Below are 16,958 nucleotides of genomic sequence, written 5' to 3' on the forward strand. Positions count from 1 at the left end.
GGTAACTTGGAAACAAATCAATCGATCGATTTTAAAAAGTTTCCGATCACCTAAAGCACATGAAAGATGTTTAAATTTATTTACTACATTAAAAAAAAAAATGATCTAGAATGAGTTTATATAGTAATTCAATTATTTAGATTTAATAATTCAATTTATTTTCACAATTACAAGCAAGATAATCGTGGTACTACTTAATGCTTATACCGCAAGATATTACAATTTACAAATATGAAATTATGCCGACTATAGAACAAAAGTATTTAAAAAGAAATCACCTTTTTGGTTCTTTACGTTTAGTCCCTTAATTACAATTTTAGCATCGCATAATGCATATAACGTGTTTGTTAAAATAATATCCTAATAATTTATTTATCTCGATTCAATCCTTTAAAAAAACATAATCCCAATCCCAATATCAATCCAGATAATAGAAACTAACGGATTTTTACAAGGTATAATTCAAGTGTATTTTTTAAACTTTATGGATCTAAAATTTATTACCAAAACATTGGAGGAATCATATGTACAGTAATTAATAGATATCGGACACTTGTAAAATACTCCTATTAAATTGTTACAGATATATAATTATGCATTATTCTGAGTCTCTCATGACCTATGGCCAATGCATTGTACCAAAACAAAATTTACATAAAAGAAACCATGCAACTTTTTAATTTGGATATAGAACTTGTCATGATATTAATAAATACTATATATATTTTCTAATTTTTCTTCAGAAATAATTGGCACGGTACATCCACATAGTGCGGTTTTTTTTTCACTTTAGGGTCATTTCATTATTATGTCAAAATTGAAAAAATCCAAATATAAAATAAAAGAGATTCCATTAAAAAAATATCACTGTGATCCCGACGGATCTCCATAGTTGCACATGCTAAACAATAAAAAACCTAAGTATTAAGTGATCGATATCTACATCTTATCTTTTAATGATTTTTCCAATAATTTGAAGAGTTCTTCAACTAATCACGTTAATCTTCCAAAGCTTTATAATTGTTAGGAAATCAAGGATGTCAGAGAAAAATTCCAACCTGTCCCAGCGATTTCCACGTTGACTCTATGTTGTTATCATCTAATTTAGTACTAGTGAGTTGAAAAAGTTAGTGGATTGTGAGTCTTATTTTTATATATTAGTTTTATAATAAAATGTGAGTAAGAATGAGTTAGTGGAATATGGAGTTCACTACCAAAAATGATAAAAAGTGAAATGGAACTAACAAACTTTGGGGGCGGACGGAAATGGAAAAATGGGACAAATTTTAGGGACGGATGTAGTATATAATTAATTTCTTATCAATTTTGCCTTTCTAGTAAATTAAGTAGTACGTACTATAATGTTCGTTACCCAATATATATTTCCTTTTACTCATTTTCGGTCCTATTCATCTAGTTATGTTTTGGTCAAACTCTATTAAGTCAGTAGTAGTACATGGTTTGAAGTTTTATTTGTTGAAAATGGTTAGCTTCCAAACATTATATTCAAACTCTACCGATTTAACTTTCTTTACCAAAAGTAATACTTGTAAAAGGTTTGAAAATTAATTATTTTTGGAAAAAAACTAATAAAAATGAAAAAAGGTTATAGACTCTAGAAGATTTAAGAATTTATATAAAATCTCAGTTTATTGTTGGTTTGATTTTAACGAGTGACATAAAAAGTCGAGAGAACTATATTTTTAGTTATTACAGTTTTCCATTTTCATATTTGAGGTCTCCTAACATGTCTTTAAACTTTGATCTAGTATAGGTTTAAGATTTTTTTTCACTATATATGAATTTTTGCTCTTTTTATTCTTTAAATGGCAATTTTGTACATTTATTCAATGAATTATATAACAGGTAAGCATAAATAATTTAATAGTTTAGTTACATGATCTCACTATGCGAAATTCCATATAAACATTTATCAATTGAGGCGGCTTCCGAAGCTTCTCTTTTTTATTTGTAATTTATACTAGTATATTAGTTTTGGTCTTCGCTTTTAATTAAAGTCGTCATTAATAGCGTTCCAATGTATGCCAATATTTGCAACTATATAATTACCGACAAATTCGTGCTGTTGAACATGCATACTTTATTTACTTGACTTAAATGTCAAATATGTACGTAAAGATGACTGATGTTCATTGTTGACATTTCCAACTACCTTATTAATTAGTATAATTACTCGACGGCTTTTTCACCCATTTTATCTTTAAAAAAAAAAAAGAAATCTCACATGAAGACTCTTATTGAGTACTATAAATGTATTCATATTAAGATCGTTGAAATTTGTTAATAACTAGTAGAAGTACTATTTTTTTCCTTGCCAATTCAAGAAAATAGTTCATTTATTTTTCCAAATCTTTATTCCGGCGCTGATAACAAACAAACATTACTTAGTCCAATAAAGCATAACATAAAGAATATACACTACACATAATAAAACAAAAAGATCAAATTAAAACTCTTTAATTGTGTGTGTTTCTTAAATTAATTCAGTCTACAATATAGACAATGAAGAAGTTTAAAACTGCATGCATGCAGGCAAGTGTGGATTGGAACTTCATAAAATCTCTTGAATTAAAAAAAAATGTAAGCAGGCCAGCTAGAGGTAGTACTTGTCATTACTCCAATAAATAAATTGACGAGTATGATAAAAAAAGACATAGGATATATAAGAAGAGTCAATGATATACCATTAATTGCGACTCAAGCGTGACAGCATTTAATATCTAACTAAATCTCCACTCTTCTTGGTGACATGCATTAACTCACCCAATTACTTGAATAAAAAAAACTATTCTATAAAAATAAATCATGCAATATCAGGACCAGTACTACATATTTCGAGCTCCACATATATTATAATTATATAGACCAGCCCCATCACTTATGATCTGTGGAAATATTGCTTACAAACTAATATATCGTCCTTGCATTCTGATTAAATAAAATTAAATAAATAAAATTTGGTTATATCCCAAGGCCAATTTGTATAAATAGAGACTGAAATCAAGGCAAAAGGAAACATATTTAAAAAGAGATAACCAGAAGAGGAAATCATGGCTGATAAACACTCACATAATATTGCTGTAGATGATGAAGAAAGCCAAAGCAATGGCAGCAAAATTCAGCCTCTCAACGCAACTCCACCGTAAGCTCTCTCATCATCATCATCATCATCATCATCATCATCATTTTCATTTATATGTATATATAATCTGAATTAATTTGAACTAATTAATTGCAGGCCTCACGATGAGAAAAGGAAACACCAAACTCTAACGCTAACTGAGCTACTCGGATTAAACGAGCTTGCATCATCTGAGGTGAAAATATATCCTCTTTCTAAAAATCAATTATTCCAAAACCTAGTTTCTGAAAAAAAGGAGAAGCTAATTAATTCGAATTTGCATCAGTTATGGCGAGCATCGGTGGGAGAGGTGATCGGAACGGCGGTTTTGGTATTCATGCTAGACACAATCGTGATCTCAACCATCGACGCCGACATCAAGATGCCGAATTTGGTGTTATCGGTGCTCGCCGCCGTGATCATCACCATCCTCCTCCTCGCCGTGCACCCCGTCTCCGGCGGCCACATCAACCCGATCATCTCCTTCTCCGCCGCCTTGGTCGGAATTATCTCCATGGCGCGAGCCGTCGTCTACATCGTAGCGCAGTGCCTGGGCGCCGTGCTCGGCGCGCTAGCTCTCAAAGCAGTGGTGAGTAGTACGTTGGAGCATAATTTCTCACTCGGGGGTTGTACGTTGACGGTTTTAGCGGCAGGGCCCAATGGGCCGGTTTCGGTGGGCCTGGACACGGCCCAGGGGTTTTGGCTTGAGTTGTTTTGTAGTTTTATTTTTCTGTTTGCATCGATATGGATGGCGTATGATCACAGGCAGGCCAAGCAGTTGGGCCTTGTGCTAGTGTTTGGGATAGTAGGGGTGGTTTTGGGCTTGCTGGTGTTCGTTTCGACATCGGTGACGGGGCAGAAGGGGTACGGTGGGGCTGGGATGAATCCGGCTAGGTGCATTGGGCCGGCGATAGTGAGGGGTGGGCACTTGTGGGATGGGCATTGGGTGTTTTGGGCCGGGCCGGCGATAGCATGTGTTGTTTTTTATTTGTACACCAAAATCATTCCAAGCCAGCATCATAAGGCTAAGGCTTATGACCATGATGTCTACAACGTTTTCAAGGTTATGTTTGGGACCAAGACTATGTAATGAGTAGTACTCTTTCTTTTCTGCACATGTTAGTTTGTACCCATTATCAAATGATATAATAAGTTGTCTTTGATAATATCTGTTGTAATCCTCCTCCCCATGTTAAAAATAACATATTTTAATCCATGATGCAAAAAAAATGTTCTCATACATTATTAATGGTGATAATTATCTTGAATTTTACTCAATTACATATTGCTTAGCATTTGTTCAACGTCCAATCAATGATTTATAAATGCAGAATAGCAGAATTTTTATCAAATCCATCAAACATATAAGTCAATTTTATTCTCATGATTCACCATCCAAATTCACACTTATCAATCCAATGTAACAAATTTAGCAGCATTACTTAGAAAACTAGAAGAAATTATACTAGTTCTTGATGCCATGATGCACTAGACTTGGTATGATAAATGTTTTTGCATCATATATCTCCCAATGATAGATAATGATTCAACCATCAATGTACTTTTCTTATCTGTTCTCTGCTGATCAAACATGTCCGTGGCATGTCTCAAACACGGATAAAAGTAAATTTCATTTCTACATATATGATTTTGGAGTAATGATACAGCACAAGTCACTCTCACAAAATAGTGTATGGGAAAAATGGTTATTGCAGTAGACATTTGTTTCAAGTTATTGCATTAAAAACCTTTGTGTTGGTATGCAGACAACTCCCATGTGCTTATGTTTCTCAAATTTTACCGGCCACCACCAAACCGCCTCGTCTCTTACTCAGCCACTTGTGCATGAAGAGAATATATTTGTGTGTATGCTATTCATTTTCAGAAACAAGACTACAAAAATCTAAGTTTTTCACTTTGCATTGGCAGAAAATAATTATCCTTATATATGAAGAAGAGAGTTCATTTATATACATTAGAGTTGGTAGGGAACATATATTTACTTAGGAAAGGAACATTTAATGTTATTGCATTAAAATTTTTTGAATTGAAAGACAAATTCACGTGATCTCTCATATTTCTAAGACTTCACAGCCAACCAATAATTAGCTAGTTTCTTGGCCACTCACATCAGATATTTTGATGCATAACAACTATATATGTGTGTATGTCATTTTAAGCAATCACCAAAACAACATCTCAAAATCTTCCTCTCGTGTTTCATTTATACCAAGAATGGCCATTCTTCAGATTCTGAGATGTTCATCAGCAAGTGAAAGAAGATCAGCTTCAATTGATGTCCCAAGGGGCCATTTTGCTGTTTATGTTGGGGAAGGTGAAAAGAAGAGATTCGTCGTGCCACTATCTTTCTTGAACGATTCTTCGTTTCAAGATTTGTTGAGTCAAGCTGAGGAAGACTTCGGATTCAGTCATCCAAAGGAGGGACTGACCATTCCTTGCAGCGAGGACGTATTCATCGACATCGCCTCTCGTTTGGCCAAAAGACGATAGTTTTAGAGCAACACGATTTTGTAGTGTAAGGTAGTCATTGTTTGTCGGGTACAAATGTACTCCTGAACAGATGGAAATGTACCTTGATCAAATATTCCAATTCATGTTTTAGCTCTTATCCCAAGTTCTCAATTAGTTTTTTTGAGCCTCATCAATTGAGTATATGATAATAGTTGGCTTTTTTATTATTAAATTAATACAAAGTACTGAATATATATATATATATATAATGATACAAAAACATTTGTCTAGTTTTACATTTTGTAACTTGAAAAATAAATAGTGCAATGTTCCTAGTCCATAAAAAATTAAACTTGATAGGATATAGAATGAGATTTTATTTTTTTATGATTGAGATAACCTGAATCTCATCAAAATTAAACTTAATTAGACACAATGCACAAAGGACATTTGAGGCACTTTCATTGCAGGAACAAATTTCAGCATCATTAAAATTTTTCCTGTTTATGTCCAAACAGCTCCATGTGCCTCCACAAATAGACTCGTTTTTTAGCCACTGAAGTCAAGATTTTTTGTGACATCTACAATCTATATATATGTGCGTGCCTCTCCACTTTGATTCATTACCACAAACATAAAAAGCCTCACCTTTCCAATGGCTATCCCAAAAGCTTCTTTTTTTTTTCACTTCAAATATTGTCACGACCGCACTTCCTAAGGATAGAAAGTACGGTGAGTCGCGACTAATGGGGGAATAAATAAGTGGGGAAGAAAGGGGAAAACAATCAAGGAGTACGATATGTAGATCAAAAGATGAACTTTATTACCAAATTATAGTCTGAAATAACGAAGCAACAAAGTTCGTAGGAAAAATAGTCCAACAGAATAAAGATAACATCAGAGTTCTAAAACTTGACGTAGCAAATCCTACTTCCTTCTCTTTCGGCTCTCACTCTATCTCACGGCCCTCTCTCTCAATTTTTTTTTCTTGAGATGTTGAAGTAGAAGAGTAGTGGAAGATAAATAAGTTTAACTCTTGGGTGACTCTTGATTTCTTTGTAGAGTTAATTGAGGAAGATGGAAGGGGAAGAGAGTTGGAGGTGGAGAGTCTCCATGGAAGCATTCGGCCGAGAGAGGGAAAGAAAGAAGGAAGAAGAAAAGAATTCTTGGGCTTGCTCCCATTTGTTTGGAAAAGAATTGGGCTCCCACACTTTATTTATTTGTTGAAATTTATATGCCCAAAATGATTTATTTTGTTGTAAATAAATCAAGCCCAAACTTTACTTATTTACCATAGAGTTCTTCTATTTTCCATGGCCCAAAGCCCTTTTTATATAAACATTTGGACTCCAATTTTATTAATTATTTCATGACATATATTAATTTAGTACTTAAAAAGTACGGGTGTTACATTCTACCTACCTTAAGTTAAGTTCTTTCGTGGTTTCGATTAAGTACGGCGATGTTCGATTGGTTTTCAGTTGTTGAAATGTTTGAATTACTTGTGGGAGGTGAATTATGAAATGATGTAAAAAATATATATATATATATATATATATATATATATATATATATATATATATATATATATATATATATATATACGAAAATTCATGCTTTGGGGATTGAAAAGAGATTATACCTCAAGAAGGATTGAACTTGGTGGTGGAGGAGCAAGAATAGTAGCAAATCCTACTTCCTTCTCTTTCGGCTCTCACTCTATCTCTCGGCCCTCTCTCTCAATTTTTTTCTTTCTTGAGATGTTGAAGTAGAAGAGTAGTGGAAGATAAATAAGTTTAACTCTTGGGTGACTCTTGATTTCTTTGTAGAGTTAATTGAGGAAGATGGAAGGTGAAGAGAGTTAGAGGTGGAGAGTCTCCAAGGAAGCATTCGGCCGAGAGAGGGAAAGAAGGAAGGAAGAAGAAAAGAATTCTTGGGCTTGCTCCCATTTGTTTGGAAAAGAATTGGGCTCCCACACTTTATTTATTTGTTGAAATTTATAGGCCCAAAATGATTTATTTTGTTGTAAATAAATCAAGCCCAAACTTTACTTATTTACCATAGAGTTCTTCTATTTTCCATGGCCCAAAGCCCTTTTTATATAAACATTTGGACTCCAATATTATTAATTATTTCATGACATATATTAATTTAGTACTTAAAAAGTACGGGTGTTACATTCGTCCCGAAATTTGCTCATCTCTAACAAACAACTCCTGGTACTTCTTTTTCCTTTTATCATCGAGTTCTCATGTAGCCTCCTCATAACCAGCATTGTTGTTGCTCGGGCACTCTTTGGCAAAGTGTCCAACTCCACAACATTTGTAGCACATACTAGTCCCAATTCTGCATTCATCCAAATGATTCTTTCTTTTAAAGTTATCATCGAAGGATAGATGTTTCGTGCGTTATTTTTGTTCGAGCATCTCGCCCTGGTATGAAGAAACTTAGTAATTTGCAATCTCGTCAATCTTTCGAACTAGAACAAGTCGTGCTTCCCAGGGTTGCCATTGTCTCGTCGTCTCATCATCCCTTGGAATTCGCTCTTTTCCAAGCCTCATTCGTTCCATCGATAAATATATTGCCTTAATAGAAAGTATAGTCCGTGCGTATATGACTTAGCCTACATCTAAGGCCTCTACATCTCATAATATTATCAATCATACTCCATTCATCATCACGTCCAACATCAATTGCATAAACATTTCTCATTTCAAAACATTTTACCTTCTCTTTCGTTGAGCGCGGCGAGACAGAATGTTGAGCCTTCAATGAATTACTCTTTTAGTCTAGCGAAACGAATCTAGACTAGATTGAATAAAAGACTCTCGGTCCAGAGCGGAAAGAAAAATTGCTCTGATACCATTCTGTCACGACCGCACTTCCTAAGGATAGAAAGTACGGTGAGTCGCGACTAATGGGGAATAAAGAAGCGGGGAAGAAAGGGGAAAACAATCAAGGGGTACGATATGTAGATCAAAAGATGAACTTTATTACCAAATTATAGTCTGAAATAACGAAGCAACAAAGTTCGTAGGAAAAATAGTCCAACCGAATAAAAATAACATCAGAGTTCTAAAACTTGATGTAGCGGAAGCATTTGAGAGTTAGCTACTACTATGTATGAAGATACAATAGCAACCGGAACGTATATTGAATATGGTTTCGGTCTAATGCTCAACATCCTCCGTCTCCCGTCCACACTCAACCTGCACATAGGGAAAACATATGCAGGGGCTGAGTACTTAATGCACTCAGTGAACTCATGCCCAAAATACATTTCATCAATAAAGTTATGTCAAGCCTTCATTGAGTGAAACTCGGGTTTTACTTTAAAAATGCCGAGAAACACTAAAATCATTTCCATAAATAAAAAGGTGTCTGCGCAGACAAATATCATCATCATCCTCCATCATGTACCATATCTGAACCATCATGTGAAACGAGAATGTGGCCACAAACTCGATCACTAGACCGGCCGACCACAAAGGACGGCTCACGATCCCCATTAGTGCACTAGTCTGAGTAGGGACTCACTCCCTAGTCAGACCCGAATTCGTTAACCATCAAAGTCTAGTAGGACATTATCCTAGTATACAATCAGATAGGCAATTCCAAAACATAAAATACGGCATGACATAACATTTAAACCACCCTTATCTCACCATATACATATCATTTCAAATAAAAGAGTTTAAGTAATAAAGCCCACCTCAATAGCTTAGAAATTTCCTTTTATAACTTCTCGATCCGACTTTAATGAGGGTGCGAACCTCCTTTTCGAAAAAATAAATGAAGTATACATCAATCTCAATAACGACAACATTTAGAATGCATGCACTCTAATTAAAGTCTTTTATTTCGTTTTCTCGGTTTTCATGCATTTTGGATTATTCGGCGGCCGCCCAAGGCGTCGCGTGCGACGTCGGTCGGCCGCTTACGCCCGTTCTTTCCTCCGTTGGCTCCTCGTATTTTCCATGACGTCGAAAAACTTCCAAAAATTATTTAAACGCATAATTGAATTATCGCATTATTTCTCTTCGCAATTATATTTATTTCGTACTTGGGATAATATTATTCGCCTTTCGAAATATTCCGGGATTTAATGAAATCATTCTTTACGATTAAAACATCGGCTCAAGGATTTAATTAGAAGGCCCAAGCCTTAAATATTTCCCCACCTTATATCTCCCATTTAAATTATTAGTGGGCCCAAAAGGAATAGCCCAAACAACTAATAAGGCCCAATTTTTAAAAAAACAAAAGGGCCCAACTTATACTCCCACCATCTTCCACGTCTCTCTCTCTCTATCCTTCTCTCTCTCTTCTCTCCTCCCAAATCCCGTCGACAATAATCGGGGAATTGAGGATTCTCCTTCTTCGTCTTCCATCTCACCACGGAATCGACGGCTCAATTCCACCGAGGGATCCGTCGCGTTGACGTCGCCGCTAGAGTCGCCGGTCGCTGCTGGAGTCGCCGGACAGCACAGCTGCTGTCGCCGGCTCCCTCCCTTCCGCCAGCCGCCGTTCGCGTTAGCAACGGGTCTATCCCCCGGGTAGTCAGCCCCTTCTGTCGCCACCGCCCCGAACCACTCCGATTTGACCCGAAACAACTCCGATCAGCCCCGCACTCCACCCGAACAGCCCCGAAACAACCCGCAAGGTACGTTTTTATTACAAAGTTAAGTTCTTTCGCGGTTTCGATTAAGTACAGCGATGTTCGATTGGTTTTTAGTTGTTGAAATGTTTGAATTACTTGTGGGAGGTGAATTATGAAATGATGTAAAAATATATATATATACGAAAATTCATGCTTTGGGGATTGAAAAGAGATTATACCTCAAGAAGGATTGAACTTGGTGGTGGAGGAGCAAGAATGGTAGCAAATCCTACTTCCTTCTCTTTCGGCTCTCACTCTATCTCTCGGCCCTCTCTCTCAATTTTTTTCTTTCTTGAGATGTTGAAGTAGAAGAGTAGTGGAAGATAAATAAGTTTAACTTTTGGGTGACTCTTGATTTCTTTGTAGAGTTAATTGAGGAAGATGGAAGGTGAAGAGAGTTGGAGGTGGAGAGTCTCCATGGAAGCATTCGGCCGAGAGGGGGAAAGAAAGAAGGAAGAAGAAAAGAATTCTTGGGCTTGCTCTCATTTGTTTGGAAAAGAATTGGGCTCCTACACTTTATTTATTTGTTGAAATTTATAGGCCAAAAATGATTTATTTTGTTGTAAATAAATCAAGCCCAAACTTTACTTATTTACCATAGAGTTCTTCTATTTTCCATGGCCCAAAGCCCTTTTTATATAAACATTTGGACTCCAATTTTATTAATTATTTCATGACATATATTAATTTAGTACTTAAAAAGTACGGGTGTTACAAATATACTGCAAAACAACAAGAATCAAGATTTGGCAAAACTCAAGAGAAATGACCATGTGCAGTTGACATTGTTAAATAATCAATGATTAGTAAATTTTATTGAAGATTAATAAATCAAAGGTTTTTGCCTACTTCTATTGACAAGTACTAATAAAACAAATTAACAATATACTCTTCCCTCCGTCTTACTCTCTCTCAAATTAACAATGCAAAGAGATCGTTTAGTATGGTAGAATATGTTGACCGTTGTAAGAATGAGGCGATGAGACGTTGTTTTATGGAAGAATTGGAGATTATATTGAAGTGATTAGGCCTTTTAATTAAGGATATGCTAATGGAATGGATAAGGCCTGATAGAGTGGCATTCTTGACGGTTATCTTTGTTGCAGCCAGGCCAAGTCCATGACTCGCGACTATAGGTTGAGTGCAAGCCGAGAGCACTATAGTTGTATCGAAATACTTGGACGATAGCAGAGTTCTGCAGATTGATACTTATTTGATAGCATATATATGCAGAATCTGACATGTAGAAATCTGCCATCACAAGCTATAAATCTTTTGCATATCAAACTATTTTCTCCCTATATATTTATATGATTGAGCTATTTTTGACTTCTTCAATTGATCTAATCCAAATAAAAGTTTGTAAAGAAGAACAAGAGCTGTATTAGTTTACTACTACTATGTACATTGAAGTCATGCACCACAAAAATGTGTTATGTCTTGACTCTTGCATCCCATAGCATCTCTACATTCAAGACTTATATGTATAAATATATTAGATTGCCTAAGGGATTGGAAACTCATTAATAAGGTAGCACGCGTCTCAAACTTTGATATCCGTTTCTTCTAGCTGGTTTCTGTTGCTCACTCATCTGAGTTCATGTCCCAATTGTGTTCATTATCGCAACATTGAGGACTTCATGTTCTCCACACTTAACCCCGTCTATACTAAAACATCCAATTCTTGGCATGCCTGATCATTTCATTGTCCGATCCAAGTAAGATGTCTGTTAAGATATATGAGGAGCGATTGCAAGTTGTACTGTATATTGATAGGGGCTGGAACGTGCTCGAGTTCTTAATGGATCGACCCTGCTTTCAGCGTGCTAGTCCATCACACATCAGGTATGAAACCCTTATCCTTAATCATATTTCTATATGATTTATGGCGAGACGGCATGACCTATGCTGTAACCTCTGCACATTCTGTTGAGAAAAGGAAGCATCAATAAACATTAAAGGAGAATGAAGTTCCAAGAATAGAGTTCCAAAAATAGAGTTCCAATAAGCATTGAAGATGTGCATGCCTTGTTCCAATAATAGTGTAGTTCCATGAATATACATTTACTGTAGGATCTTAAAGGTCACCAACATCCCTATAAATATATGGGTGTTGACTATCATTTCATCATTCAATCAAATACAATAATCTTCTCTCATTGCTTTCTTCTCTAAATATGTTGCCTATACCATTTAACATGGTATCAGAGCGGGTTTGGACTCAGATAAGGTATCATCATCGTCCTTGATACCTTTCTCGGCCCCTTCCCGTTTTTTGTTTGTTTTCCTTTTTCCGCTGTACCTGTAACCATAAGCCAAAATGTCAAATGGCAACTATATAGTAACCGAAACCTCAGATTCATCTATGGCAGATGAATTTGCCCTGCAGTTTGCCAATTTTGTGCGCAATAGTTTTGCGATGAACCAACCAAATCCACCAGAAACAGCTGCTGTGCCATTCAGAATTGACACGCAGCCCCTCCAAATTGGTGGGAACAAGTTGAATGGAGAAAATTACGCCCTTTGGTCCGTATTGATGAAGACGGCAATAATCGGTAGGGGAATGGTCTCTCACGTCACCGGAGTGCCTCCTCCCCCACCGCGAACCGATCCAGCCTTCATACAGTGGCAACAAGCTGATCACTGTGTGATCACTTGGTTAATACAAAACATCGAGCCTCGACTGGTCAGTCGAGTTTCACAACATCCGACGACGAAGCATATCTGGGATGCGTTGGCCGTCACATATGGGAGCGGAAGAGATAAAATCCAGGTGTATGATCTTCAGTTCAAAGCAACCACACTGAGACAAGGAAGCAGTTCCTTAGAAGAAATATGGAGCCGGTTGGGAGAGATCTAGATTTTAATCGATCAAAAACAGACGAACCCAATGAAATGTCCAGAGGATATGGAGATTCACAACAAATTCATACAAGATCAGAGAGTATGTCAATTTCTCTATCCAATTGATAGCAAATATGAAACAACAAAGAGGGAGATACTGAAAATGGACCCGCTTCCCTCCGTCGACTATGCGTACAACCTGATTCAGCAGGAGGAGACACGACTCCGAGTGTTACAACAGGCAAACACCGGCGGAGCAGCTGCCACGGATGGAATCGGAACCGGCCTCGCCATCCGAGGGTGGCAGAACCCTATCGGCGGCTCTCGGGGTGGCGGTCGCAGCAGCAACGATGGTGGTCGCAGCGGCGGCAATGGCAGAAATCAGCGAAGTGATGAAGAAGACAAGTCAAAATTGGTGTGTTCCTACTGCAAACGGAAAAGACACACAAAAGATTCATGCTTTGAACTAATTGGGTATCTAGATTGGTGGGAAGAGAAGCACGGCAAGCCGCCGCAACCGCAAACAACCTGGAACCGTGGCGGGCACGCCGCCGCAGCAGTTGGAGGCGACGGAGGCAACGCCGTGCAGGGGGTCGCGCAAACTGCCGGTGCTATCGAGCCAGGAGGAAGGACTGGAAATAAAGCTGCTCAGCCGGCAAACACAACCGGGGTAGCAAACTTCGTCGCCGGCGGAAGTGAGAGTGTAATTCACGATTGGAGTGAAGAATTGATGAGGGAAGAGGCGGCGCCCGATTCAGGTAGATTAGGGTTAAGGGGCTCTTTTATTAGAAGCCCCCAAATCTTTGAGAAATTGCAGGTTTTACCCCACCAAAATTCTCAGTCACAATTAGCCCCCAAATCTCCTGAAAATTCCATAATTTCCCAAACTACTTGCCAAAATCGATTTCAGCCCCTCGAGAAGCTTGGAGTTGTGTGTGCAGTATCTAATGGCCATGAAAAAAATGATAAATGGATTTTTGACTGTGGGGCAACCGATACCATAACATATGATGCCTCAGACCTTACCAACCTTCAGAAACCTCTAAAATCTCAAATCCAAACTGCCAATGGAGAATTTACAGTGGTTGAGGTGGCTGGAACTGTTAACATTTCCCCAACTTTGCAGTTATCAAATTGTCTCTATATTCCTTCGATGTCTCATAAGTTATTATTCATTAGTCATGTCACAAAGGAATTGAATTGTACGTTACTAATGCAACCACATTTTGTCTGTTGCATGATATCTGAACCGGGGAGATAATTGGACGTGGCACTGAACGTGATGGGCTTTACTATGTGGATGAAATAGCTCAAAAAGGGACTGCCATGTTAACTCACGGATCAGCTGACCGGAAAGCTTGACTCTGGCATCGGCGCTTGGGTCATCTATCTATCGGTTACTTAAAATTGTTATTTCCTAGTATTATTCCTAAGCATGACATGTACTGTGAAACTTGCCTTTTATCCAAAAATCATCAGAACTCTTACCCATTAAGTAATACTTGCGTTGAAACCCCGTTTGCCTTAGTACACTCTGATGTTTGGGGGGCCGCACCAGTTATTGGGGGACAAGGTTTTCGATATTACTTAGTTTTTTTGGATGATTGCACTCGCATGACCTGGATATATTTCATGAAATAAAAATCTGATGTTTTGTCACACTTTACCCATTTCTATAACCTTATCCAAACTCAGTTTCACAAAACCATTCAGGTTCTTCGGTCAGATAATGGGGGGAGTTCGTTAATTCTAACATGAAACAATTCTTCCAAACCAAAGGCCTTATACACCAAACCACATGTGCTCATACTCCCGAACAAAACGGTGTGGCTGAAAGGAAAAATCGATCTCTCCTCGAAATGACTCGTTCTATGCTTATAGAGTCAAAAGCCCCGAAACACTTCTGGCCAGAAGCCATTGCCACCTCAGCCTATCTCTTAAACCGATTGCCCACAAGTATTCTCAAACACAAAACTCCCCTACAAGTCTTGTCCACCTTCACAAAAAATCCTCCGCCCTTGACTCTTGAACCTCGCGTCTTCGGATGCTCCGTTTTTGTCCACATTCCTAAACATGAAAGAACTAAACTATCCCCATGTGCTAATAAATGCGTATTTGTAGGATATGGGGTAAATCAAAAGGGGTATAGGTGTTTTGATCCAAAGTCCAACCGGATGTTTGTTACAATGAACTGCAACTTTCTTGAAACTGAGTACTTCTTTACCCATCTTAGCGGTCAGAGGGAGAGTAATGTTAGGGATAACAATGATATGGACCCGCTAAGTTGGATCTCAATGTCACTGCCAACGCCAAGCAATCCTGATGCGGATCTAACAGAGAAAACAGTAAGCAATTCCGCTGAGCAAGTCTCTGATGTGGTAGAGTCCATTGTGGAAGGTGACATCGCCTCAAATATTTCTCCGTTACGGTTATCCAATGTAAGTACTCCTGTGGATACAGATAATTGTTTGGCTAACACTGTAAGCGCAGAAGAAAATTCAATTGAGGCCGAAGAAAGGGAAATCGAGGAAGTCGAGGTCGAAGGAGTTGACCCTGACACTGGGAGATACATACTTCCACCAAGGTCAAACAGAGGAGTTCCACCCAAAAGGTATACACCAGAGATGATTGACAGGAAAAAACGATACTCTATTGTGAACCTAGCCAAAGGCCATTTATCAGAGATGGCTCGGGCTTTCGAGAATGCACTATATGAGGAAGAAGAAATACCACAGACATGGGAAGAAGCTATGAAATACAAGCATTGGAGGGAAGCAATGAAGAAAGAGATTGATGCACTGATTCGAAACCACACATGGGAAAAATGTGCTCTACCAGAAGGGAAGCGACCAGTGGGTTGTCGATGGGTCTTCACTATCAAAAGAAGACCTGATGGCTCGATAGAAAGGTACAAGGCACGACTTGTCGCAAAAGGCTATACTCAGACATATGGAGTTGACTATTCTGAGACATTCTCTCCAGTAGCTAAGATGAACATTGTTCGGGTGTTGCTATCTATTGCTGCTAATAGGGACTGATCATTACACCAGTTTGATGTGATGAATGCCTTCCTACATGGAGAGTTGAAGAAGAAAGAAGAAGTTTACATGGAGGCATCGCCAGGATTTGCAACAGATTTTAAAGCAGGTGAAGGGTGCCGATTGAGGAAGACCTTGTATGGATTGAAGCAATCCCCAAGAGTATGGTTTGGGAAGTTTGTTGGGGCAATGATTAGCTACAGATATACACAGAGCAATTCGGACCATACGCTATTTTTTAAGAAGCAGGGTGATAAGATCACATGTTTAATCATATATGTTGATGACATGATTATTACAAGTGACGACCTAGAAGAGATTGAGGAATTAAAGAAGAATCTTTTTCAGGAATTTGAGATGAAGGACTTGGGGAATCTCAAGTACTTTCTTGGGATTGAAGTGTTAAGGTCAACCAAAGGGATTTTTCTGCGACAAAGGAAGTATATCTTGGACATCCTAGCAGAGACTAGCCTACTGGAATGTAAACTAGCAGACACTCCTCTGGCAGTTAATCACGGATTACAAATCAGAGAAGGAGCCAAGTTGGCTGACCGTAGTCGATATCAGCGACTAGTCAGAAAACTCATATATCTCTCGCACACTAGGCCAGATATTGCCTATGCAGTTGGGGTCGTAAGTCAGTTCATGCATAAGCCGCAGACAGATCACATGGAGGCAGCACTTAGGATTTGTCGGTATTTGAAGAGAACTCCAGGGCATGGAGTATTGTTCGCCAAAAATGGGCATCTTGAGATTCATGGTTATTCGGATGCTGACTGGGCAGGAAACCGAAATGATAGAA

At 38.0% G+C, this 16,958-nt stretch overlaps 1 protein-coding gene and 1 long non-coding RNA gene across 2 annotated transcripts; both read left to right on the forward strand.

Moving 5' to 3' along the window:
- Nucleotides 1-3,021: 3,021 nt before the first annotated feature.
- LOC121761004 (aquaporin AQPcic-like) lies at nt 3,022-4,317 on the forward strand. The gene is made up of 3 exons (XM_042156588.1): nt 3,022-3,163; nt 3,260-3,338; nt 3,429-4,317. The coding sequence occupies exons 1-3, from the start codon at nt 3,072-3,074 to the stop codon at nt 4,230-4,232; spliced, it is 975 nt and encodes a 324-aa protein (XP_042012522.1). The 5' UTR covers nt 3,022-3,071; the 3' UTR covers nt 4,233-4,317.
- Nucleotides 4,318-6,251: 1,934 nt separating this feature from the next.
- LOC121761775 lies at nt 6,252-6,908 on the forward strand. Its single transcript, XR_006042095.1, has 2 exons — nt 6,252-6,346; nt 6,677-6,908. It is a non-coding gene; the product is annotated as an uncharacterized LOC121761775 (long non-coding RNA).
- Nucleotides 6,909-16,958: the final 10,050 nt, after the last annotated feature.

The sequence above is a fragment of the Salvia splendens genome, chromosome 13, assembly GCF_004379255.2.
Source record: "Salvia splendens isolate huo1 chromosome 13, SspV2, whole genome shotgun sequence".
Lineage (NCBI taxonomy): Eukaryota > Viridiplantae > Streptophyta > Magnoliopsida > Lamiales > Lamiaceae > Salvia > Salvia splendens.

What these genes read in the sequence shown, in the direction of transcription:
- LOC121761004 (XM_042156588.1), top strand. Translation starts at nt 3,072, where the DNA reads ATGGCTGATAAACACTCACATAATATTGCTGTAGATGATGAAGAAAGC. An exon ending in CCTCTCAACGCAACTCCACC is followed by an intron (nt 3,164 to 3,259) that starts GTAAGCTCTCTC and finishes AATTAATTGCAG; the next exon opens with GCCTCACGATGAGAAAAGGA. An exon ending in ACGAGCTTGCATCATCTGAG is followed by an intron (nt 3,339 to 3,428) that starts GTGAAAATATAT and finishes AATTTGCATCAG; the next exon opens with TTATGGCGAGCATCGGTGGG.